This window comes from Zootermopsis nevadensis, unplaced genomic scaffold, assembly GCF_977971745.1.
Source record: "Zootermopsis nevadensis isolate Lab colony 2312 unplaced genomic scaffold, Znev_1.0 Znev_ptg000022l, whole genome shotgun sequence".
NCBI classification, from domain to species: Eukaryota; Metazoa; Arthropoda; class Insecta; order Blattodea; family Termopsidae; genus Zootermopsis; species Zootermopsis nevadensis.
Genome location: NW_028259154.1, coordinates 23788240 through 23815056, shown reverse-complemented (window position 1 = coordinate 23815056; position 26817 = coordinate 23788240). Strand labels below are relative to the sequence as shown.

Sequence of the window (26817 nt, the reverse complement as noted above, 5' to 3'; positions counted from 1 at the left end):
AAACAAACAATGAACTAAATATATAAAGTACAATATTAATTTATTGCAAAATAATTAATAAGTAAATGAGCTAAATGTTATGGATAAGTAAATTAAAAATTAAATTAAAATCAGTTCAATTTTGGACAAACATACAAAATAAATTATTATACTAAATAAATAATAAAAAGAACAATGATTATTGTTTAAAGAGCTGACTGACGTCAGTAAGCAAAACAGGATCTTTGTTAAAGATGTCGATGCTCCTACAGACTGCATTGGCAGGATTGTCGTAATAATTAGTTTAATTTTTGCTATTTTCAAATAATTTTTGTTTAGTATAATTAATAAAAATATTGCATCGGCCGGGAATCGAACCCGGGCCGCCCGCGTGGCAGGCGAGCATTCTACCACTGAACCACCGATGCTGATATCTGTGGAGCATCATGTAATATATACAATGAACAAATAAGATATATAATCTGTTTTTTTCTCGGTTCGTAATATAATTTCCCTTCTTGGTATATCCAGTATTCATTACTCTGGCCTCGTGGCCACTATCAACTGAATAATTAGCAAATTTGGTCGAGTTCGAGCACATTCGAATTGGATATTCTTAATAGGTAGCAGATTCCTGCACTACACAAGGTTATGTGACGTCAAACACCATTGTGTGTAAGAACGAATTATGTGGGCACAATCGATTTGTTTTGTGCCTTCGTTCCACAAAGGACGTAAAATAAACACACAATGAAGGGAAAATGTTGTTCTCCGAGTTGCTGTATCGTTTTCAGATCTCTTCCACACATTTAGATGAAATTTTATTTTAGAAAGATGTGTGTCCAGTCTCTTTCTTATCAGTCATATGAAGCATCCATTTTTATGAAGCCCTAATCGATTTATTTATTTGCAGGGCTGGGTCACACTCGACCCGACTGTTTAAACCGTTTAAAATGTTCTCAGTCTTCAAAGCAAAAACTGTGGCTTCTCAACTGAAACAAGTCACACGTGGTCCTACCTTTTCGGACTTATTAATCCCGACAATAAATCCAAAGTAATGAACGTCCTGCGTAAGGTAACAATTAAGAAATTTATTAATAAATGTTGATGGCAGTGAATTAAAATAACCGTTCTTAAACAATGTTACGAAACTTTATCCTTGTTCACTGTGTTAAGATTATAAACTTTCTTCGCCATTTGCTAATTTGTTGTAGGTAGGTCCAGTGTACTTCATCGACATTATAGCTGTACCTTATGAAACATTTGCGATAATCTGGTTTAGAGCCATCTTCTTAAAATTAGAAACGGGAAGTTCAGCACAAATCCAAATTCATTCATGCATTTATCCTGTAGTGTACGATCCATAAGCTAATGTTTCCAAACTCCATGTTTATAAAATGACAAACAAACATTACAACATATGTTCTTCGGCTGTATGATTGCTTGCCATCGGTTGTATACATGAATAATTTTATAAATATTTACCACAAAATCAAGAAGAGACGCCAGTTTTGATTGACACATAAAACTTAACACATTCATTTTTTAAAACATCTATCAGATCTGTGCGTAAATATTTGTTCATGCAATAACTCTATTCTAACATGACTTATGGAATGAAATTGTGCGAATAAGAGAGACTTTCTGTTTAATCCTTGTACGTACATAAGCATTATCGCTGTAAAAACCCAGTGAGCGATACGTACACAGAGCTTTCGTGGCCTGACTTACACGGTTTGAAATGAAGTCTTTTATTTCGAGGTAAGAACATGAATTACAGTGTTTGAAAATATATTGCGTGAAGAAATATTGAGACGCAAGATGGATGATGTTAGAATATCACATAACAAAAATTCATAATTCATATATAGGCAAATTAATATTATAAATTCATTACTAAGATAGTGTAATTGCGTCATATTGTGAATATTATATCAATTATTTATTTTTAATCCGTCTGATCACAATATAATTTTATTTAAAATTTCTTATAATTAAGATAATAAAATATCATTCATGTTCCTTATCGATTGATCGATTTACATGTTCCCAAATGTAAATCGATTTATCGATAAGGAACATGAATGATATTTTATTATCTTAATTATAAGAAATTTTAAATAAAATTATATTGTGATCAGACGGATTAAAAATAAATAATTAAATTCATTACTGTCATTGTCTTATGTCTAGTTGGTATTAATTTTTAAATTAAGTACTTTAGGTTAGATGGTTTTGTGATCTTATGAGTTGTTGTATTTTGAGTGTGGTGTGTTGTTCTGTTGTGTATTATTGTTTTTGTTGTGTCTAATGTTTTTTGTGGGTGAAAACCCATTTGCAGTCAATAATAAATAATAATATTAATAATAATAATAAATAATAATAATAATAAAACAATAGTAGCAAGGACGCTGCAATAAATTTAGCGTGTGACTAGAACAGGGAACACAAGAAATACGTCAGGGGGAAAGCCTCTTACAACCCGTCCAATTGCAAAACCGAGAATAAGAACGTAGGATGAATGTTTGGCGTCGATGCTGGTACCCGGGTTGCAGGGCCGTGATATAGAACATTAGGTAGTTCATGAGAATTGATGACGGATCAAGTTGTCTCAGAATCGCGTCCGTTGGAGGCTCCGGCAGTGATGATCTTTCGAGTTCTGCTACCAGAGAGTTGATGGATAAGTGGGTGATTTTGGTTTGCTGGTTGCTTAGTTACTTGGAAACATCCGGTTAAATTTAACCAATCGATCGCGATGATCATTCTGCCAAGATGGATGGTATAAAGGAGCCTTCGTTCAGTACGGTTTGCTTTTACCCAGATATTCAATTCAGATGTTGTTGCACTCCGCTTCTACTTCTGATGTAATTGATGTCATATTCATTAAGGTTGAAAGAATATGTCAGTGCCTTCTGTTGTTAGCTTTGATATCGTTTTTGTTGTCTGTTTTATTTATTTTATTCCATCGCTACATGTGTATATATAATTTTTTTACCCCGTACAGCCAAACCTAAATATTAGTTGTTTTTTAACTTCATGTCGATACATTTTGTTTTCTATATTTCATTTTGTGTGTAGGATATGGAGCATACCTTTGATACGATTTGAGAATAGGTAGGGGAATGACAAACGAGCATAAAGTTGCAATAAATCACACAGCGCTCCTTATGTATGGGAGAGATCGATAGATCGATAGTAAGATGAACCGACCTTCCTGTTCCAGCATGTAATCTTGGACGAGCTGCTGATGGTTCCTTTGATTCTGTAAGTACTAAGCAGACTTCAGGAAGTGAAGCTACTGTCCACAGATCACGAGAAAAACCCTGCTGGGGGAATGTTACTTATCAGCTGGACTAGAGGGCTGCTATTGGTGGCAAGTGTGATACGTCAGAGTTTAAGGCTACTACACACAGACTGAAAACATCAAGCAGTTGAGAGTAGCGTGTAGTGAGTGAACCTCTAATGTGTTCTGCGGGTGTTGCGATAATATTCTAGATTAAATGACTGTGCCACTGTGAGGTAATCTTAAGGCTGTACCCATTAGAACACATGAAAGCCTGTCGCCTGTTGTTCGTTCAGTGGTTGTGGAACGAATGCTGTTAGGATGGGTCGTCACTCACCGCGAAATCTTGCGCATGCGCGTATATCGAATTCCTAACAGGGATTTTCTCCTGATCTGTGGACTGTACCTCTTCGCCACCAACCGCGGAAATCCCCCTTAAACGTGGTTCACCCGTTATTATTAGGCCGCGTTTCTACGGTAGAACCTTTATAAGCGTTACAGTATTTAGAACAGTGATAAGAAGTACTCAACATTTCGCAGCTTGCTTTCTGCAAATGTCGGCTCATTGTGAACCGCGTTTCTCGCTATTTCCGCTTCATAAACGTCTTGAAGTATAAAATCAGAATTTTAGTAAAGCACCGCGACACGAAGACGTAGAGGGGGCGTGGCGGTAAAGATTCACGCATTCTAGGCTTCTACTTTAGATGGAGATAGGTGATTAGCTTTATTTCACAGGCAGGAGTGTGAGCACGCCTTACTTGATGTCTAAATTTGATGGCGAAGAAAGCATTTGTTACCCAGGCACCGGTTACATAAACGACAGAGAATTTCTTGACTAGCTGAGCAACTGTAGAAGGCCTGCGCTCCCTAGACTTAATTACACTTGTGCTTCGCGCAAGCACTCCAGTGATAGGACGTATGAAAGGTGTGATACTCACTGAAACACAAGGAACTGTGGTCATCAGAGATTGAGGCTTATGTCTAGAATTTTAAGGTTGGGGTTTCCTTTTTGTATATCTAAGTAATAAAAACGAGTTTTGAATAATTCTGGGCGAAGGTCGTCGATCACTCTGAACCCATGCATCGCATACTCACCCTGGAGGCAAACCATTTGACTACTTTCAATCCCCGATATTCATGAAAGGGCCTCACCGTGTAAGGCCTCGGAAACACATTCAAGTACTATAGACGTAAAATATTGTTAGTTATCTGTTCTACATGTCAGTAGGACAACCACGACCACCGCACCAGACGAACGCTGCGTCGAATTCCTGTCGCCCTAATAGGCCAATTGCTGGTTAATGTTTTGTGATGGTTTAAAATTGAAATAAAGTGGTTTAGGGAATTTTGATGAATGTGCAACTGACTGAAAACGTTCTGTAATGGTTCATATTTTATATAAACTGCTTCTGTTTCTTGTAAGATAAAGAAAACTTCATAGCATACTGGGCTGTAACGTGAATCAAGGGATCGCAATACTTACGCCCTGTGAAGGAATGCCACATAACCGGGATAGAATTTTGGGCAAGCAGTAACTTAATTTTCCTACTCCTTCCCTCGTTAGCCACCCCCAACAAAACCAATTCGCGGATTTCTATAAAACACGGTATGAACATGATGTCATCAGGGGTTACTACATCTTTGTATTTTCAACTTTTTTTTCAAATATGCTTCGTGTGAATGAGTAAGGTAAGGTTTTCTACAATAATACTGAATTGAAGTTTGGTGTTATTTAATAGAAGTACAGAACCAGCCCAACACTTTCCTTGCAAAAATATCTCCTTAACAGAATCAAAATCAAATCACATTTCAGTGATTATATGCCTTCACATAAAAGAAAACTGGACTCGCTTTGTGGGTTTCAGTCCTTTTCTAGACTTTGACGTATGCGGAGAGAACAGGCACTTTTAAGATCGCGTAGTAGATGGATGAATAATATGAGAACATTCCCATATCGATATAGATTATTGTGATCCCAATTTGTTCTAAAAGCCAACAAACTGTTAAAATATGATACTCGTTAATCCACCTTAATATTTAGTTATAGAAACAGGCGATTAAAATTTTTAATTCGCCAATGGAGACAGTTACCTTTCATATTTCGTACAAAATTAAATTTAGTCTCTAGTGGTGAGGCCCACTGGAATGGAATACCCAGAGATTATTTACGAGAACCGTTCCAGTAACTGGATGAAGCCGTTCAAAGCTCGAATACTCGGGGGCTTAAAACGTCCAGTATAACTTTGCTTCCAAACGACTATAAAGGAAGAAACAATAAAAGGCCCATCGCTTCTCTTTTCCGACAGAGATGGAACTGAGTACTTCTTGTACGGGTGGATAGTTTACCTGCGAGAAGCGTGTCCACATGCTGGGAAACCGCCTCAGCTTTCGATAAAAACAGTGACGGCTCTTGGAAGACAGACAGACCGACCTACGAACTGATTCCATGGACCAGAGTCTTTCTTCAGAAACTACCAGTCTCCCAGCCGATAAAGAAATTCCCAGATATCCTTTAATGTATTTAATGCGCCCGCTATTTGACCCCATTCTGAACCAGATTAATCCTGTCCACACCCTTAGGTCTGTATCTTTTTGTTTCCCTTTGAAGCCGGGTGGTAACTGTTTTAACGATCAGTACCACTACAGTTTGTCTTTTTCTGAATTTTGTGTGATTATCGGTGTAATTAGGGATTATTTCCTCAACCAATATTAACCAAATGATGTTTGTAATTGACAAGTGTTTTCTTTGCGGTACGGAATGGCTTCTTAAATACTGTTTAGATAGGCTTCGGCCCAAACTAATATTATTCCCCATAAGTATACCTCGAGTGGCCTCTTCCCTTCACGATATTAAATAATAATTCTGTAGTTTTGTTAATAACAGGAAGAAGGAATGTCAGTTGGACAAAAATGAAAAAAATGTCTTAGAAAAATGGATTAAATCAGGCAACAAAACGATCTCGTTCTTCGTCAACCTGGGGACAGCCGGTCAGAGGAAAGGCACTAAGCAATCAGGGTTATTACAGTGGCGAAAGTTCTAATTTTGGTCGTCTGGGTCGTAGCACCGTGTATTATTGTTGGTGGTGCAAACGTTTTGGAGGAACATACTGCCTCCATCTTTAGAGTGAAAGTTAAATGTAACCAGTACGTTCCTACGAAACTTTGGCGATCCATATCTGTGATTACACAATGTAAAAATCTGTGTTAGCTGTGCTGTTTCACTACGGAGGTTGTGTCTCGTTGAATGTGACGGGAATATCATCTTTAAAAATGTGGATTTGAAAAAGGCAACAGTAACTAGTTCTTTTGTACTCTTTCGTCATTCTTAATCAAGATCTTACAACTACGAGACACTTCAGCTGGAATAGTTGGCATCGCGACTGAGATTCGAACCTTTTTCCTCTCGAGCGTTGTCGCTACACCCTCTGCTCCGAAGGAAGAAAGGAGAGACAAAGGAGAGGAGTGAAAACGGACTGCGATAATTGTTATACGAGAAGACCCCGACCTAAAACAATCGGGTTTCAAAGCCGAATGCCCTTGGTTGCGGTGTCCACGCACTTAGGAGGACGCGGACAGATACCAGCCGCCACAGTACGAACAGGAAGGATCTTCAATAAAGAAGAACGACAAGACGAGCGCATTGATTGGAATGAATCTAGTATTGGTAGGGAGGATGGGGTGCAATATAAGCGTGTACACGCTTGAGTGGCAACTCACAATCTGGTGAGCTCATAGCGATTTACTTTCTCATAAAACACAGAGGAAGAAATGTAAAGTTGGTAAAATGTTATAGGATACATGCCAGAGTTATTTAAAGTTCAAAATACATTTTCTGTTCGTAAGAGGTAGCTCAGCTACACATCAGTTCTGGTTCTAGGGTTGGGGACGTAAGTCAACATAATGTAATACGCAGATTTTCGTGAAAATTATATCACCAATATTTTCATGTGCAACTACTCTGTTTGCTTATATCGGTTGTTTTCGGTACGGCTGTATAATATAGCTTTAAAATTCCTAAAGTGAACGTGAGATATCAGGTTCTCTCGCAGGCGAGTATGAAGATGATGGTCTTCTGCGATATTGAACCGTTAAGTCTGGAAGAAGTTTACCGACGTTTCGCAGGTACTTACTGCCACCATTATCAGGACCTGAGCACCGCTGAAACTTTCAACTTTACACTTGGCAACAGCCCAGAAGACAGACGTCTTCGATTTTAACCTTAAATTTACGTAAAACCCAAACTGCAGCTTATTCAATTGCTTTTTATTCACCCACACATCCATTCATGCATTTACCCATCTAAACATCCACCAATCTAGCGATCCATGCCCACAAACATGCACCCATTAGGCTGTCCATCTACCCATCCTTTGGCCCACACATGAAATCCCTCCGATATCATCACAGTACAGACAGTTTTTAAAAGTAAGCAGACACATGAAGAGTTGCAAAGTTTTTCATTCACGTAGTAAAATTATTGTGAGGGGTAGCTTCATAAAATACGTCGCACTTACATGAGACAGGTTTCGTTAGGGCGGGTTCTATCCGGATACAGTGTCACGTGATGCACTGGAGCTACCGGACTACATACAACCCTCCCAACAAAATTGTGTTTCGTTAATTCGAGGGTTAATGTGAGAGTTAGAAGCCATGGTTAATAGAGCAGCTCTCGCTGGAGTTTATGTGATGCACAGAGAGAGATCATCAATCCAATAAAACTTGGGGAGTGTACAAACGAGCGATGAGATGAGAGGGGAGAGAGAGAGACTAGGTCTCCCAAATGAGCAAAGTGGGCTCGTTAGGTAGAACAAACATTATCATACTGTAGTGTACAAGCGAGATTTATATACGTATCTCCCCGTTTTATTTAGACATTGTGTACCTTACTACTCCAGATGAATACTAAAGAATTCCCTCGTTTCAGGGTGGATCCCTCTTACACCCAAGTGAAACACAGAACACTCCAACATGTAGAACCAAATTGGAAGGACGAGGGAAGAATGAGGACGTGGGTAGACGCTCTCTGGACCAGGGGTGTCACTCTTTCCTTCTTATCACCTTATTTAATGGCGTAAAATTATTAAAATTACGTAAATATTTATGTCGTCAAACAAAAGGTAGCCCAAATTGCTCCGAACACGGGGTACCGTAATTTCACATGAAGCACAAAAGTAGCATATTTATTTATGGTATTTCTTCGAAAATTAATACAAAATTGAAGGGCGAGCATAAGCGTTTGTATCTGAGTTATTAGGCCAACATGTTAATTGTTACGTAATACTTTATCGAAGTACAGAACAACAATAGTTTGGTTATTTTAACAATCAAGGGGTCCTTATGATTTCAAGTAATGCTATATTCGGAAATGTAATTTGCGCCAATTTTAATAAAATAGTGTAGTAGTGGTTATTTCTGACTGGGCTTAACTTGTTAATCACAAAAATATAATTTCAGTTTAGCCTGGAACCGCCTTCATAAGAGTTAGTGACGCTTTGGAAGTCATAAAGATACCAGATCACACCAAACATTTTATCAGACTTGCGGCAGAATTGAAGGATATTGGAACAATAGCAACGCTTTATATAAATGTATTCGCGTTGTATCATTCTAGCACACCTGACAAGATTTCCTACGTAATCTCTGATGTTTTAATTTTTTTGCACGTTGTATAAATGCACTTAAGTTCTCGTATTTCAGACACTGAGTAGGATGGATATTCTATAAATAAAACACATTAACGATTCCAAACGTTTCATCAGCACTCTTTAATGTCGGCCTGCCACTGTTGCTACAAAAAACAAAGCAAGCTACTAGTTGTATTCTATTTCATCTGCTTACGTTCCTTCTTCCATTAGTACCCTTCGCCTGGTTTATGTTGAAGAACACAGTGAAATATGTTTATGAAAGTCGCAAATTGTTATTTCGGTTATGTTTTATGTAATACGAATTGTGTGTGTTTTTTGAACGAAATGCATAAAAATGTAATGTACTCGTCGTGTAGGTCTGTCTATATATATTACATTTTTGAAACCACTAAATCGAATTAAATTAAATTTGTATGTGGGTTGTCCTGTAGAGCAAATTTGTTATTTTATAAAATATAGCATCTGCTTTACGTGACACCGGATTAAAGTATCATTTTTAAAATAGGCTGTTATGTAAAAAGATTTATGCCGATTGAACTGTGTGATACCTATAGTGTGATGACACTAGTAATAATGAATCTGTCTGTAGAGGGCTTATCACATTTTCAGAAGCAAATCAAAATAATTCAGATCAGTGTTTTGTCGCAAGTACTACACTCAATGGTATGGCACTATCATTATGCCAGAAGATGTAAGCAGTTGGATCTGTTATTACAGTGACTGATTTAAAAGTAAAACTGGGTGTGGCGCCTTTGCATTAATTTTCCTTTGTGAAGAGGTTTGCGTTATATTCAGGTGTCGGTAGATAGCTTGTTAACTCCATGGAACAGAGTCTTTCTTGTGAAGGTGATAATTACTCGCTTAATAAATAAATTTCCTGACTTTTGTGATAAACTTAAATTTCATTAGTGTTCATAAGAAGTCGCAACTAAGCCGGCTTAGTCCAGTATACTTCCTCGCAAAGTGCGTCTTTAATATACTTTTAATATTATCCTCCTATACCTTCCTTTGAGTGCTACATGACCGACTCATCGTACTCTTTGAATTTGTCATCCTAATAATATATGGTAAAGATTAAAAATAGTAACTTCCATTAAGTGCGATATTTTAAAAAAACTGTTTCTTGACATATTAATTAAACGTCTTCAGTCCATAGCTCAACACTCTATTATGAATTATTCAGTTGAAAATTCGTTGTCAAATAAATCGAGAATGAATCGAGATGCATAACTTATTTAAAATGTGGGCTGTTAAACCCTAGAAATATTTTCCGGCGTTCTGAGATCAGTGACCTCAGAACACGCCAAGGTCTCCCCCGGCCGAAGATGGGAAGGTCTGTGTGACATCCATGATAGGAACACACACCGCGGGCAGTTTTCGCCTACGGTTAAGTACTGATGAATTCAATCAATGAAAAACAGTAAACTTGCACGAAACTTTGAACTCAAGATTTGGACAGGTGTGTTTGAGAGACCTGGGGTATTTATTTATACAGAATGGTTGTGGGCACAAGAACGCGTACCTGAAGACCCGAGTGAGGCTTGTGATCTATGCAGTCGAGGAAATAATGCAGGTGGCAAAGCTCACTTAAGTCTGACACGACCGCTTTAATAAACATATACTGTGTGTTCAAATAAGAAATAGTGTAATGATGCGAACATGGACATTAATTTAAATATAAATATGAAATTTTAAATATATCAAGAAGTCATTTTTATAAAATCTTCTCTGGCAATCAGCCGCTTCAACTGGTTACCGTAGTAAATCGACGTTTCGGGAACCAACTCTGTCCCCATTATCAGGGTTCTGATGTGACTGGTAACTTTAATCCCAGGTTTTAACGACTGAAACTTGTCAGTCCTACGTGTCTTGAAGGAGGACACAGTACTTCATCATACAATGTACGTAGGATCTTTATATTTTGTTTGTTATCAGCTTCTTCGTAAGAACTGTGCTCCATGGAGTCAGTGAAGGGAATTAAAATCTACTACTTCCAGTCCCGCCACATTTAATTGCTTTTGGTAAATAAATGTGACTACCAGCATTAAATATTTCTCTAAAAATACAATGGGAGTATAAAATCTATATCCAATCGATATATGATCGAACTCGAGACTTGCTGAATGCAGAACATTTCTTTCAATGTCTAAGTCAGTGGTACGCGTACCCTCGGGGGTACGCAAAGACATCTTAGGAGATACGTGAAATCTAAAAGAAATTATTATTTTATGATGAACACTGAATAATCAGTAATGTAATTTATTTAATTGATTTTGGATGTAGATTATATACTATGTATAACTTGAATTATACATCAACAGCTTATAATTTATAAATTATATCTGGGGGTACGCGAACAAAAAATGTTGAATAAGTGACGGCACCTGTCCTGACGTTACAGTAACACATGTTGGTAGCACTGCATTTTCACGCTGTAAGTAACCATTCGCTCTATATTTTGTATGTGCTTCTAAATATTATAATTTTTTTTTTCCTCAACACCCTTGTGTATCATAATTCTCACCCTTATCCGGTCGTTTCAAAAAGCAACCCCTGTAGCTATTATTGCAGCAAAAATGGCTATTTTTATTGCCCTTGTTGGCTTCTAAACGATTTCACTCCTGCGTCCCACATTCCTGGACAGAGTACAACAACATTCACGACAGAGATTTCCGGCAGTTTTGCCCCTCTGAAGTTGAACAGGGATTTTGTTGTAGAGACGTTCTGTATACACAATACAGTGCGACACAGGAAAGCAGGAAGCCAGGACAAAAGTAAGTCCATTCTGTAGGATGGGAAAGGACATTGCAGCACAGCGGAAAGAGCAGTTGGTACACGGCTGACAGAAGGCTGGCTGGCAAACAGCAGTTCTGCCTTAGCTAATCCAAGGACTATTAACAGTTGGGTCTGTGGGTATGTTCTCTTACATTAATTGGAGCATTTGGTGGTCGTACCATTTAAAAATAACCATTATCTTCCAGGTTTAGTATACAGTCGTTTTGAAATGAGGTCAAAATACTGAGAAATAAGGATTTGCGTTCTCTGCGGGAATTGCATAGCAATGAAGTAGATACGATAACGAGAATACTAACAAAAAAGTAAGAAGAGTAATTTGTATTCAAGAAACGACATAGTTCAGTGTAGTTCAAAATAATTTAATTTGCTTGGAAAACGTACTGCACATTGTGCGTACAAATTCTTTTCGAAAACAGAGAATGGATTTATAGTTGAATAATCCATTTATCCACTTGCTTATTCACTTGTAGTATCAGCAACACTCTGGACTTGTATTCTAGAGCTACTTGATTCGAACCTCGACAACGCCATGGAGCAGATTCTGTGGCCGTGGTTGATTCGTTACAGAGTGTGCTAGATATAGTCCATTGTCAAGTGTCGGGATAATAAGAGCCAACACCCGAAACGTCGCAGTATGTCTATGTATGGTCTTACATTAGCGTGGGAGACCAAGTTTCACACCCATATAAAGAAAGTAAATTTATAGTTTTGTAGGATGTAAATTAATATTTAAGTTTCAGATAGGAGGCTCAAAGGTAAAATATTTTGAACTTGATGGTTGTAAGCATTCTTCGAATTTAATCTGCTCTTAGTTTCTTCGTGAATGTAATTTTAATTTGTAACTGTCGTTCGAAAATATTTTGACTTTGTAACATTTTCGAAGGATTTGTTTAGCTGTCATTATAGTGAATCTAATTTAGCTGAAAATCTATCGACTGTCAATAAAAGATAAGTGCCTCGGATGATATCACATCTGAGGAGCAGCAGAAATGCCCTCCGCCCCCTGATGATGGCAATGGGCTGTTTTAAAGCAAATTCTACTCTCTTACCTCCGACAATTTAACCCACACAAGCCAGTCGCAGATTCTAGATTCAGTAAACATTTTCATTTATTTTTGGGAAATGTAAACATACAAAGCAAAAACTGGTACAACCGTTTCCATATTGAAACAATTTAATAATGTAGACATCCGTTTTAATATTACCCTAAAGGGCAAACATACAACATGAGGGAATGTGTGAACGGAGTGATGAAACGACATTGAAACCTAAGACAGAGGAAGTAACGGGGAGCACAGAAAACTGCGTAACGAAGAGTTTAGTATTCATCGCCCTGATGACGGAGGCAGTATGACCTCTGAAACGTTGGTTAACATCGACCAGACTACACAGCGCAACAACCCAGAAGACAGAAATCTTCATACTCATCGCCCTGATGATGGATGCAGTATGACCTCTGAAACGTTGGTAAACATCGACCAGACTACACGGCGCAACAACCCAGAAGACAGAAATCTTCAAGAGTTTCGTAATTTGCATTTTTGACAAAATACAAAAACGTGATTAGGTCAATGAGTACAAAATTGTCACTCCTATATTTGAACTTGGGACGTTATTGGCTAAGTCTTATGTTTCTGGACGACGCTGTTTGGTGGCGATCGATTAAGATGAGAAGATCATGAATCCAGAGTAGATGAGGATATGGAATTAAGTAACAGTGGCCTATTTGAAGGCAGTATTCACCTTGGGAGTCTGAGGAAAACCTCAACCGTTAACACACGATCGAGATTCAAACTCGAGCAATTCCGGTGGGTTATTGAAGACTAGCAGAAGCTGGTTTTCCTCAGGATAGATTGCAACTGCTTGTAGTCGTTGTATTGTGTCAAAAAGAAAGCGACAGTAGGGTTAGGTGTTGAATGAAATTAGGGGGCGAAGCCAGTCAGTCAGTCGACTGGAATAACGCCAAGGTTACACAGCCCGCTTCGCGCCATTGATCCCGACAGATCCCTTCAGGGTATGCGAGCCGTTGGTTGTGTACTTACGGCACTCTTAAGGATCTTTTTTGTATGAATATGTTCTGTTTTTTTGAGATTCCACGCAGGAATTCGTCAAAATACTATTTACAAGCTGGTTTGAGTCACTGTATGTGAATTTTTAAAATACTTAAAGCATCGGCCCTCCTTCGTTATTACATTTACCATACAAATTTCTTTATGGGATCAGTCTGTTCTTTTGTCCATGTACGTAACTAATGTGAAGGTTAAGCTGTCGCCGGTGTTTAACTAAGCACCTCTACATGCAGACGTATGGGGGAGTGGAGATTTAGCTCTATGAATTCGAAACCTCTGCCTGAGATGGAGGTGAATGAGCGTTCGCCATTTTACTACTAAGGAGAAAACCCGATACCTGTTGTCGGTCACGGAGTCGATCTTTGAAATGACCCGTTCCAGTTTCGCGTTGAGATAAACCGAATGACTTAATTACAAGAGATATATGTCAAGTTCCTTCGTCATGTTGCTAATGACGTAAACCTCTGAAGTAAATTCATCTACGTAATACTCAAAAAATCAGTTCCTTCCCCAAAGAAAACAACGCGTTCATTACAAAGACCAATGTTTAGGGAAGTAATCGCTGATATTTGGAGAATGCCATGTGAAGAATTCAGAGCTGTAAAATGTTACTTTACAAAAAGTAACCGCTGTGTTTTAAAGGAATAAATCGGATTAGTGACGCGAATATAAAATTGGAGAACCCGCCCCTGTGTACAAAAGCCTAATGAAGATTTTGATTCTCTGGGTTATGACGCAATGCAGCCTTGTTGGTGGTTACCAACGTTTCGGAGGACCGTATCGCCTCCATCTTCGAAGTACAGGTACCCCTAAGATTAAGACGATAAGGTGTATAATCATAGGACTTTAACTTATTTTTTTAATCAACGCTAATCTTTAGACTGCAGCTTCAGATATCTTAACGGGATGGGATAAGATTTTAAACTTTCGCATACACTGTAACAAATTTCTTGGACCCTCGTATTTTCCTTTCGTTTATTATACCATTGCCTTTCCTTACATTGCGACATAGTATCGGACGTTTATTTGAGAGGTTTCGGGATCTAATTCCGACCATGGGCCGTTGGTAATGTGGTTTAATTTGGTTATTTAATTCCTGCGCAGGTATTGTTTGTTGAAAAGCTGCACGATCAAGATTAATCCCACTCTGAAATCAACATTCTCGCTCATAACCTCTGCCAGCGCATTTCTACACATCAGCACTGCGAATTCAGTCGGTAACCGCACTTACAAAACGCGGGAAACTGTATGACAGATCATGCCCTCGCCCAGTTTCTAATACCAGGTCGAATAAATTACTTTTCTCTGATGTTGATAATAAAAGCTGAGCGCCAAAGACTCCATCATGACATTTACTTCGGGGTATGATCTAACCCGGCTTTTGAGTCGCGTTCAGGATTGTTATGTCAACCTAAAAGACAGGATAAATTACTTGTGACATGAGTTTGAAAAGCCGGCCGGAAACACAAGGAACAATAACGCGAGTCGCGAACGGGGTCGTGGTGTCTGCGTTTACAATGAAGTTTCCTTGAACTGTCCTTGGCGCAGACAGCTTGGCTCCAACACACAACTTTTTACTGGTTTCGCTGCTCTCAGCCGCCAGAGGCCCTAGCTTGCCAAAAGGCTGTTGATGATGCGATGGTCTGGCCTGGCTGTGCTACAAGAACTTGCGTGGGATTTAGCCGTGCTATAAACAGACAAGACGACATCTGAAATGGGGGGGGGGGGATTTAAAGGAAGTAAACTTGAATATCCAACGAACACGACGCGTACATTCCATCCTTTCACACTTAACTTGTAACAGGAAGCTATATAACACCAATAAAATCTTCTCGGGCAATCAACCGACGTTTCGGGAGAAAACTCTGTCCCCATCTTCAGGGTTCTGATGTGACTGGATCCTCGGAAGTCGCCTGTGTAACTGCCTGCAGAGAAGATTTTATTGACTGTACTCTCCGCGAAAGTCCCAAATCCTATATACCACCAGTTACCAGGTTCATCATATATTTAAACTCATGGAGATGTAGCTTACCTGGCGAAGAGATAAAATGTGGGCATGCTGAGATTTTATTCGTTGTTGAAAAATGTGCAGAGAGTTGCCATAAGATCGAGATACTTCGAAGACTTGATATGTCGAGCAGAGAACAATTGTTTTCGAAATGGGCATCTCTCATTGGTCTTAACATGCATTTATTCCAGACACGTGAATATCAGTGTAAATTCTGTCACTGTAAAAAAAACGAGGTCTGACAAATAATCTTTCTTGTACTGTAAAATACTGTGTTAGTTTTCGTCACTGTTCAATGACACGAACTCTCAGACGTCACAGAGTAGTCGTCGAAATGGCTCGTGTTGGTGTCCAAGTGTAAGCTTCTTTATTATAAATGTTAGATCGATATAAAGATGAGTGAATGGATAGACAGGCACTTACTTACTTACCTAAAATATATAAATACAAACAAAACTATTTATGCTCAGTGTTTTATGAATTGTATGATTTAATAGACAGACTATTGAATTAAATTAATGTTTTTGCCACTGATGATGACCTCATGAGGTCGAAACACGTTTGGCACTGATGGAAATCAGAAATAAAATAAACAGAGTTAAAGACGCTTTGGGAAGATTTAAATAGCTCTGCAAATATAATTGAAAAGTGCTAGTTCTTTTAAAACGGAAAGTTAATAAAGAGTTGTATGTTCTCCTTGTGACCTATACTATGGAAATTTAGCGAGCGATTTAGTGTAGTGTACAATGCTGTATAGTACTCTAATGCTTTATTATCCTTCTAGAGGAGTGGAATCTCTCGAAGTAACTTCTGAGTGGCTTTAACATATTCGCTAATAGACTGCTATTGATTCAGGATCTCGTTTTGTACGCTGATCTCTGTTTATGTAAACCAAAGCTAATGTATTTATTTTGACACGATCGCTAAGTGACACCCATGTGTTTAACCAGGCAGTCCGTTGATATTTGCTTCTCCGATGAGTGTGATTCCAAGTTCCTCTTTTTATCTAAAGATCGTTTTCTTTCATTAAGCTTCTTACACCCTGAAATAAACTTACTTACCAATTTCGTAATACAATTGTTGCTAATTCACTTCGTTGTAATCTGACCAAGGACGCATAAAGCCGATACAAACTTTAGAACTTGAGTACAAGTTGGCCCAGAAGTTTCTGTGGAATTTGAAATGTACTATATTTCTGTTGTTTTTAATTTATAATTTTTTTTAAATAAATACTTTCAATTACCTCGGTTTTTCCCTATCATATGAAGCAGAGAAAGACATAGATGTAAAACTTTCAGAATTTCTGAAAGTTGCGGATATTTAAACCATCAAAAGTTTAAAAACAAACTAGAATAAAAATATATAATACTTTGGCACTACCCATAATTTTATATGGCAATGAAAACTTTGACATTGAAAAAGGAGTACAGAAACGGAATTACACTTGGAAAGACTATAAAAGAAACGAAGACGTACTTGAAGAGTTAAGAACAGAATCCATTTTAGACATAATTTTGAAATATAAAAACAATTGACTTCAACGTGTTAACAGAAGTCAGAGAGACAGACTTCCCAAATTATTAAAAAATTAGACGCCATGTGGACGAAGAAACCCTGGAAGACCTCAGAAGAGACTCGTAGACTACGAGGCCGGAACGGGTCAAAATGACCCAACTCCTCGACCATTTGATGATGATGATGATGAGAAAACGTATAAAAATCTGTCTATAAGTATATTGCTATGAACAAGGACAATTGATACAGAACCACATGTGTACCAAATTCCATGACTGTAGATTTTGTAGTGATAGATAATTGTACTAGATGATAATGTTGCGTCATATTGTGATGATTATAATTGTTTAATTTTAACCGTCTAATCACAATAAAATATTTTATTAAATATTAAAATATTATTATTTATTTTTAAAAAGATGATTCTCTAATTGTAAATCGAACATTTCGATAGAAAGAGCATCATTTTAATATATTTTAAATATTTTAAATATTAAATGTTAATTGTAACAATAATATTTTAATATTTTAATATTTAATAAAATATTTTATTGTGATTAGACGGTTAAAATTAAACAAATATAATTGTACCTTGACGTGAGAAAATTAACATTGTGAAGTTTAAGTACTTGTTTTATACCATCTCAGCTACAGTGTTTTGTTTATCTTTCGTAGGTAAGTCAATCGTTAATATGGATGAATAAGGACTCGCTCGTCTCCAGGGACCCGCCAGTACAGCGGTAGCCGTGGTAATGGCTACAATACAAGACACGAAACCAATTAGGTGAGTTGTATTTTTCAAATACAGAGCTTATGATGAGTGGTATTGGTGAAGACGGTTTATACTTAATAATCAGGAGAAATCGTGCTTCTGGTTCATATTTCAAAACAAAACAAAAATATTATGTTGACTTTTTCGTGTCCTTAAGTCTCAGGCCATAAGAAATGACTGCTACTTGTCTTGTCACGTGATGGTTATGGTATGTGGAAGTGAGAAGGCGTGGTAACCGTTTATAAAGTGTTTCCAGAGGTTCGACTGTTAAAGCAAGTTTGTACGCGTCTCCTAATCTGAGCGAGAGAACGCACAATTTGTCATTTAAGCTCCTACCGCATTATCTTCATCATATACGTACGAGCAAATGAATATATATATATAAACACATACTTGGTGTTTGAAAGTAATTATGGTAGTTAAATATTTCATCGATAGGAAGATTTTTCGTTGTATTTCTTTTCACACTTCACGTAATTTCTTACCGCTGTTCTTGAAATTGCTGCATGTCAGATCTTGATAGTCTGTAGCAAAATGCAAAATGCTCATGGCAAAATCTGCAGACATGAGTGTTAGTTAGGGTACATGTTTCAGATAAATGTCTCTAATTTCCTTTAGACGCAGGTGGGAGTACATTATAAGTCAGTTTCACATGTGGACCACCAGCCTAATTTATCTGCGTCGCTGTGTGGTGAGAAAGAATGCAGTACTGTAGGAAAAATGCTTCAGAAGCGTCTAGTGTAGTCCCAACAAATTTTGATAAACGTTTAGAACTACAGATCTTTTTTATTTCTTAAGATGTTTCTCTCCAAATGTAAGTTGTGGCTTTAATTTAAATTCGACCTTGTAGAAATAGTTGGGAGATGGTTCATCTAATTAAAGACGTCTCGACCAGTTGTTACAATCGGTCAAAAATCATATATTTTTTTTTAAAATCCCTTAATCCGTCGGAAATTTATAGTGTGCTCGTACAGTGTCCAAATTCAAAATGTTTATTGAGTGAAAGGGCCCAGGTAATGAATCACGTAGTTTTATATCTTGATCATCAGGCTTGGAGGCTGAGGTGGGTCCGATTAAAACAGTAATTGTATCACGCGCGTGGGTGGTGACAAATGCATACAGAATTAAGTTCGTCACAATATTAATTGCTACTTATGTAATTTCTGAACCATGTCGGTATTTGTTTACGATCCTGTCTGATCCGTCAACAAGTTTCATGTTTGAAGAATGATTTATGGCACCGTTACAAATGAAGTAATAGATCGAGCAGTTGCCGCGTGGGAGTTCGTAGCGTTAGCGTCTTGGAAAAATGGAGATGTCTTCTTTGGCGTGTCATCCAGCTGTAATGTCTGTGAGCTCCATTCACAAGTCAGCAGCCGTGGCTAATTAAGCATTTGTATGTTTATTATACAAAGGCGGATGACATCTTGACTGGCTGAACGATCCTTAGCTTATCATAAAGGACTATGCTCCATGGAGTTGGTTAAATTTATTACATTAGAAGTGATTTCACTTTGGTTTAAGTTTTAACTAAACCAGTGGTTCCAATTTATAACCCATCGCACATCCAAGGAGTACTACCGAATAGATGGTTCGTTAAATGTCACATAAATAATTAGATCTGTAAATTAACAGAGCTGACTCAACTAAGAAGCTAAACTGCAGACATGACAATTAGGTCTGTGCCTGATTAAAATAACGCTTCATAAGTAATAACCAGATAAAACGGATCTACCACCCGTAAGTTTTGCGACACATCATATTGTAAGTAACTACGCTTAGGATTACTCTGAATCGAGGCATCCACGATAATGTGTTGCTTGGTCAGCGCTGTCCCTCATCTCATGGGGCGATGATAGATGAGTATGGGGCAGTAGTGGAATAATGATAAGCAGGGGGGGAAACAGAAGAACTCGGAGAAAAATTTGCCCCAGTGTCACTTCGTCCACCACGAATTTCACTTGAAGTCTTTCGGGACTGGACATCCGTGAAATGTTAAAAATTTGTCTCGCAATGAAGGAATCAACGCTTTCTTGACCTCTGACCTGCGATAAAGGTGGGTGACCTAGTGCCTCTGATCAAAAGCCGATCTCGAAGCAATAGCAATGAGAGAAATCCCTGCCTGTACCATGACTCGAAAGCCATCCTGGTTCATTAGTGCTTTGGCATTTTATGCTTAACAGGATATGAAACATGTTGAAAAATTAAAAACTTTAGAACATCAGATTCAGTGTCGCTTTACCTCCCTACTCTTTTATGTTGTCCGTTGAATTAGAGAAACAACCATTGAACATCGTCTCTGCTCGACTGGAGCAAAGCCTAAAAATATCAACCGTGTCTCTGCAGAAACCCTCGCATCTGTTTCAGAACGGGAACCTGTGTGTCCGGCCAAGGACCTCCTCACCCGTCTTTTAAAACATCTGATCTGTAACTTGTTGAAAATTATTTTATATATGTGTGACACACGTTTTGCGTTTAATCAAGCACTTTTTAAAAAAAAAATGAAAATCGGCGTATGCAACCGACCAGAAGTAATGGGACGTGTAGAAAATTGTACATCGACAAACTTTCCGAGCTGCACTCGACACCAGATTTTAATAGAGCGAGCGAGACATGTAGCACGGATGGGAGAGATGAAAAATATTAACAAAATACTTATATCATCAGGAATCCTGAAGAGAAGAGTTCACTTGGGAGATCTAATTGTAGATGGGAGAATGATATAAAAGTGAATCTTGGAAAAAAATAACGTGTTCTTATGTTGTCTGGATCCATCTCTCTCAAGATCTTGTAAAGATGGTAATGAATTTCTGGTTTCCATTAGAGACGTAGAATTTCTTCATTAACTGAGGGAATATCAACTTCTCAGGAAGGGGTCTGCTGCATGTAATTAGTGGAAGTAACGTAGTTATTATTTTCTTCTTATAAATGTCGTATATTCGTAATGTGCCGGTTGGATTTAAGAGTACTTCCTTCAGACCGCATTATTGTTACAATTTGGTTAATATTGCGCAAATATAACATAATATATAATACAGCTATACAGCATTCTTAACCTTCTGAGTATGTGGAGAATAATTAATAATAAAATAAAACAGACAATAAAGTTAAACTTTCCCTGAGATTATTGTCAAAGAACATATTATTGTTTTTATTATTATATAATGTGGTCAGATTATGTATCTTTGGAACTGTGGCGGCTAACAGGCCCGTTGTGCATCCCTCAGATGATATTGAGCAGCTTTGGAATGATATTGACGGGAGAAAACCAAATGACTCGGGGAGGAGCCTGTCCCAATGCCACTTTGTCCACCACAGATGCCACGTGGACTGCCCTGGCAGCGAACCGGGGTCTTCGCGGTGAGAAGCCGGCGCCTAAGCGCCCGAGCTATGGCACGACCATAAATATGCATAGGAGAAATGCGAGTACATGTACAAGTGAACTAGTCATTATTTTGTCTGGGAAGCTGTCATTCTATTAACACATATTCAAATTCCAACTCGGTTGTTAAGACTACTCGATCGCTCAATCAGTATAGTGACTAGGCTACGGGATGGATGACCGGGGTTCGGTTTCCAGCACGGCTGGATTTTTGTCTTCGCCACGTCTTGGGGTCCCATCCAGTCGAGGTTAAAAATACGTGGAACTGTACCTCCTTTCCCCCCATACATCTTCATGGTTCGGTGCTTAATTAAACATCAGAGACAACTTTACTTTTACGTTGCACTAACTTACCTGTTGTTATATATTGTTTAAATTTTGTCCGTCTAATCACAATAAATTCTTATTAAATATTAAAATATTACAATAATTAACATTTAGAATATTTAAAATATTAAATGATGTTCTTTATCGAAATATTCGATTTACATTAGACCATAGAATATTTCGATAAAGAACATCATTTAATATTTTAAATATTTTAAATGTTAATTTTTGTAATATTTTAATATTTAATAAGAATTTATTGTGATTAGACGGACAAGATTTAAACAATATACATTTATTATATCACAATATGACGCAACTTTACCATTACCTGTTATTATAATGTTATTGTGTTATAGCATAGAGCTAAAACGTCCGCCCTGATGTCGCATGTCTGACTGTGGTTCCAGACAATTCATGGAGAGCAAACTAAGGAGCACAGTCGACTTTCATCTCAAAATGCAGTTATGCGGGCGGGCTCAAGCTTTTACCAGGAAGCAGGATTAGTCGGGGAGTTCTGTTGTTCCCACACCCGTAAATACAGCTTTTGAATCTTTTACTAATGCTTCACTACTACACAAATCTACAGCAAAAGGTTTTAAATCCAGAAGTTGTACCATAAAAGTGTCTTCTTTTTATTTATATTCTTTCGTTTGTGCAGTACAATCATGCAAAGAAAGTAAAATGCTAAAAGGTCCTGAGTCGTGGATTACGGTAAATCCGATATTCAACTCGAAATGCGCTGGGAAGGCATGGGCAACCTCTTCGTAGCCTCGGGCCGGATCTAGTTTTGTCATCGTGACCGTGGGTCATTAACGCAATTATAGAAACAGCGTGTTGCACACTATACATTGCATAAGACAGGTTTGATATGCACGACGTTTCGGGAATTGGCTCTACTCCCGTCTTCAAGGTGAATCTTCGTGTAAGTTATAAGAAGTACATTAGATGATTCAGGCTTTACTTGTGTTCTATTTTATAAAAATTGTGATAGGATTTTACATCATTTTGTTGTTCGTGCATAAGCGTGTAAAGATAATTATATATCTGAAATAATGTATATCCTGGAACATAATACGATTTATAGTGGAAGCGCGCGGATCTTGATAAGATAAAAGGGATTTATTGCTCAATGGTTTATTTCAAGAAGTTTAAACGCTTTAATGTCGTTATAATTTACGTCTAACTGCTTATCAGATTATAATCTTTATACCTATTTCTAATAGAGATACAGTAATGGTTTCTATGTATGGAACGTCGTAGGCGGCACTGGAAGAAATGTGTCGTGTTTTCCGTTCGTTTAACAATAACACTAAAACCGTGAATGGGTTGCGTACGTTGATATGCCATGATGACAATTCGGTCTTCAGACATAGATCCTGACTTGATCCGTGGTGCGTGTTGGGGAGAGGCTATATGTACGCGACAGTCTTCAGAAATGGGTTTTACCATACCATATTTTAAGAAGGTTAGAGAAGTTGGGATGTTACACCGTTTCTAGAGGCTTCAGAGAAGAGTCATAACTGTCGCCGTGTCAGTAATTAGGGCCCGCCCCCATTTCTTAACAGCGCTTGAATCCTATTGAATCCTACCCACAGTGAAAAAGTGATCTGTGGTTGGTTTTCCGGACTTCGGAGCAGCTTGAGCTCCGTCAGTCAGACCTGAGCCATGGTTACCTTCGCCACTGTTTATGTGACGAAATGTTGTTGCTACTTAAGAGGTAGTCATTCGGTCCAGAAAATGGAAACGGAAGTTAGAAAATGTACACATGTTAACCGACTATTGTTATTAAGGTTTTACGTAGTTTTCCTCAGCCCCCGCAGGCGCGCGTAAGACCTCGAAACAGACTGCGACTGCCTCCTTCAAATTAAGTCACTTTGTTTCCAGTTTAGTTCCAGCGTCATACTGAAACATCAGAATGATTCTTTTAAAAAAAAATGTGCCTGTCAACCCAACCAGGATCGCCCGTTGTCTCGTTAAATAACATTTTGTTGAATACTGAAGTCTTTAAATGAAGTCTGGAGGGAAACGATCTAATTTGCCCTATCCTGAATGGACAACGCAGGAACATTTTTCTACAGACAAAACGTCACACGTTCATTCACAGTCATACTGTTTACTTAGTGGCAGGGATGCATACCTTCCAGGGGAGTAGAAACTTCCCTGGGGTGCAGTCAGGCTTATGAGCCTCTTAAGAAACCGACAATTCTTTTAAATAGGCCGTGGTCTTCTTTCTATTCCTGATTTAGATGAAATTTCCTATTGGTGGGATAATGAAGTAAAGGATATTAAAATTGGCTGAACATTTAGTACGGATGGTGACGAAATACCTGAAAAAACATCTTCACGGTTTGAGAGGGAAAAGCGACTAAGTCGCCAGCTTCATAAATTGATGCTAATATGAAGAACCATCACGCTTAAACTCATTCGCAGATCCAACTTAAGTATCATAGAAGAAAATGTAACAAACTCCATGGAACAGAGTCCTTCTCGAAGAACTAATAGTTAACAAATTCTCCGTATCTCGTGAAACTCGAAGACCCATCGCCATTTTTACGGAATTTCACCACTGGTTCGTATCCTTAACCAGATTAATCTAATCTACATCCTCACATATCTCTTTAAGATCCATTTTAATATTATTCTCCCATCTATGCCTAGGTCTTCCAATTGGTCTGGTGCCTTAACGTTTTCGTCCTCAATTTCAGTCTGCATTTTTTATCTTTCCCATGTGAAAAATAAACCTACACCTGACGGCTTTTATTAACATGAGTTAACAAATTATAACGAGTATAACTCTTGATGTACAACAGCGTGCATATGCATGTATGTATGTATGATGCCCTGAAGCAAGGCATGTGCGAGCTTCATCCGAGCCGCTGCTAGTGGCACCACGTGCGCCAGACGCATGTCATTTGTATTTTAACGTGTATTTTTGTGTTTTTTATGTTTCAATTTTCTTCTTGCTTTGCTTTTGTGTGTTTTTATTTAAACGTTCTACCCCTGATCGTATTAGTAAAAACCGCTAAGGGCAGTGGTTGAGAATCGCTTCTGCCCAGCGATTCACCAACTACAGTTCACGGAACAAAATTCTGACCGACAGTGCTCTCTGTAGTTGTGTAGTTCTGTAGCTCTGAGTTTCTGCAGGGCAGTGGTGCTCTCTTCTCGTTACTCGTCATATACGAGCCTAAGGACGGTCTGAGCGTAAGTGCTTTTCTGCATTTGGCGAACAAGAGCAGAAATGCTAACATCTGTGCTTGGAGACAAACTTTTGTCTGATAAACAACAAAACATTCAGCTTAGAGGAAAGAACACACGCTTTAGATTTACATAAAATAAAAATTTGTTGGTTCCTGGTACTGAAGAAGAACTGTTTGACTCTATAACTTATTGGCTGTTAGTTATTTGCTTGGATTCTTGAATATTCGAAAATGTTTAACACACATTGTAGTCGTAACGACCCTTCAAATAACAGCGTTTGTGAAAATGCATCTGGAAAGACTTGGTACATTTCTGTTCACTTTTGATCTTGCGTTGCTAGAACAATCTGGGTCAGGGCTGACACTTCTAAAGACAATGGTAGTTTGTCTTCAGCGACCAGAAGGACTCGCTCATCCAAAGCGAGAAGGTTTGTTGTGTGTTGAAATACAATCCTTAAAAGAGAGTATTCAATGACGTGTTCTTGTGAACATTCTGTGCTTTATGTATATTGCGGTTGCCTTCATAACTCTGAGTATTCATATTTTTCAAAAGTAGAATCCTTTATAAAACAACACGAACAATTTAATACATGAAGATTTCTGTCTTCTGGGTTGTTGCGCTGTGTCATCAGGGCGATCATCGCCCTGATGACGGAGGCAGTATGACCTCTGAAACGTTGGTTAACATTGACCAGACTACACAGCGCAACAACCCAGAAGACAGAAATCTTCATCGCCCTGATGATGGAGGCAGTATGACCTCTGAAACGTTGGTTAACATCGACCAGACTACACAGCGCAACAACCCAGAAGACAGAAATCTTCATCGCCCTGATGATGGAGGCAGTATGACCTCTGAAACGTTGGTTAACATCGACCAGACTACACAGCGCAACAACCCAGAAGACAGAAATCTTCATACTCATCGCCCTGATGATGGAGGCAGTATGACCTCTGAAACGTTGGATACATCGACCATACTACACAGCGCAACAACCCAGAAGACAGAAATCTTCATACTCATCGCCCTGATGACGGAGGCAGTATGACCTCTGAAACGTTGGTTAACATCGACCATACTACACAGCGCAACAACCCAGAAGACAGAAATCTTCAGACTCACCGCCCTGATGACGGAGGCAGTATGACCTCTGAAACGTTGGTTAACATCGACCAGACTACACAGCGCAACAACCCAGAAGACAGAAATCTTCATACTCACTGCTGTGAAAACCTCAAATCTTATAATTTAATACATCATTAAACAGCTTAAAATCCCCTTTAGCAATCGGCATCGTCCTAATGATGGAGGCGTTAAGCATCTCCGATGGATGCATTAATAAACTCTGAAACGTCGGTCAATTTCTACGAGACTACGCCACGGAGCGTTCCAGAAGACAATGCGTTGCCAACAAACTCGCCACCGCAAAACCTGAAATCTCGCTAAGAAAAATTCACGTGCGAATGAAGCGCTTTGTCGTCCAAACGTTATAGTGCGACGAGAGACGTGTGCCCCGGGGCCCCGCGTGGAGCTGACGTGGTTTTGATGGAGACAAAGGCGGTAACAACACGGTCTGCTGGGCGGTTCGCTCCTCTCCCGTGTATCGGGTTGCTTGCTGCTGGTTCCGTGTTCGGAAACGTTCATTTCAAACACTTACCTAAGAGGAGCAGGGGAACGGCTGGCTGGAGATGATACACGTGAATAGTCGAGAGAAAAGTTCTCTGTTCTGCCAGTAGATGCACCGAGGTGTTCCTCTCGGAATGCGTGTAATTGTGAACAGAAATAAACGACGAACTGCCTCAGAGAATTTGTGTAAACTAAATACAATGGAACAGATTGT

General features: G+C 38.5%; 2 protein-coding genes and 1 non-coding gene across 8 annotated transcripts in view; 1 reads left to right on the top strand and 2 right to left on the bottom strand.

The window, feature by feature from the left end:
- The window catches only part of LOC110828294 (uncharacterized), a 183024-nt gene that overhangs the window by 102800 nt on the left and 53407 nt on the right, over positions 1-26817 (top strand). For 2 of the 3 annotated variants that reach the window (XM_022060877.2, XM_022060874.2), the window contains one exon: positions 17971-18079. The exons of the other annotated variant lie outside the window; for it this stretch is intronic. In XM_022060877.2, coding sequence (XP_021916569.2) covers positions 18048-18079 — 32 coding nt within the window. In that variant the 5' untranslated portion in view covers positions 17971-18047. The remainder of the gene's footprint in view (positions 1-17970; positions 18080-26817) is intronic. 3 annotated transcript variants of the gene reach the window in all.
- LOC110828296 (netrin-3) overlaps positions 1-26817 on the bottom strand; it is a 171018-nt gene that overhangs the window by 112343 nt on the left and 31858 nt on the right. The window lies entirely within an intron of this gene.
- Positions 337-407, bottom strand: TRNAG-GCC (transfer RNA glycine (anticodon GCC)). Its single transcript has one exon. It is a non-coding gene; the product is annotated as a tRNA-Gly (tRNA).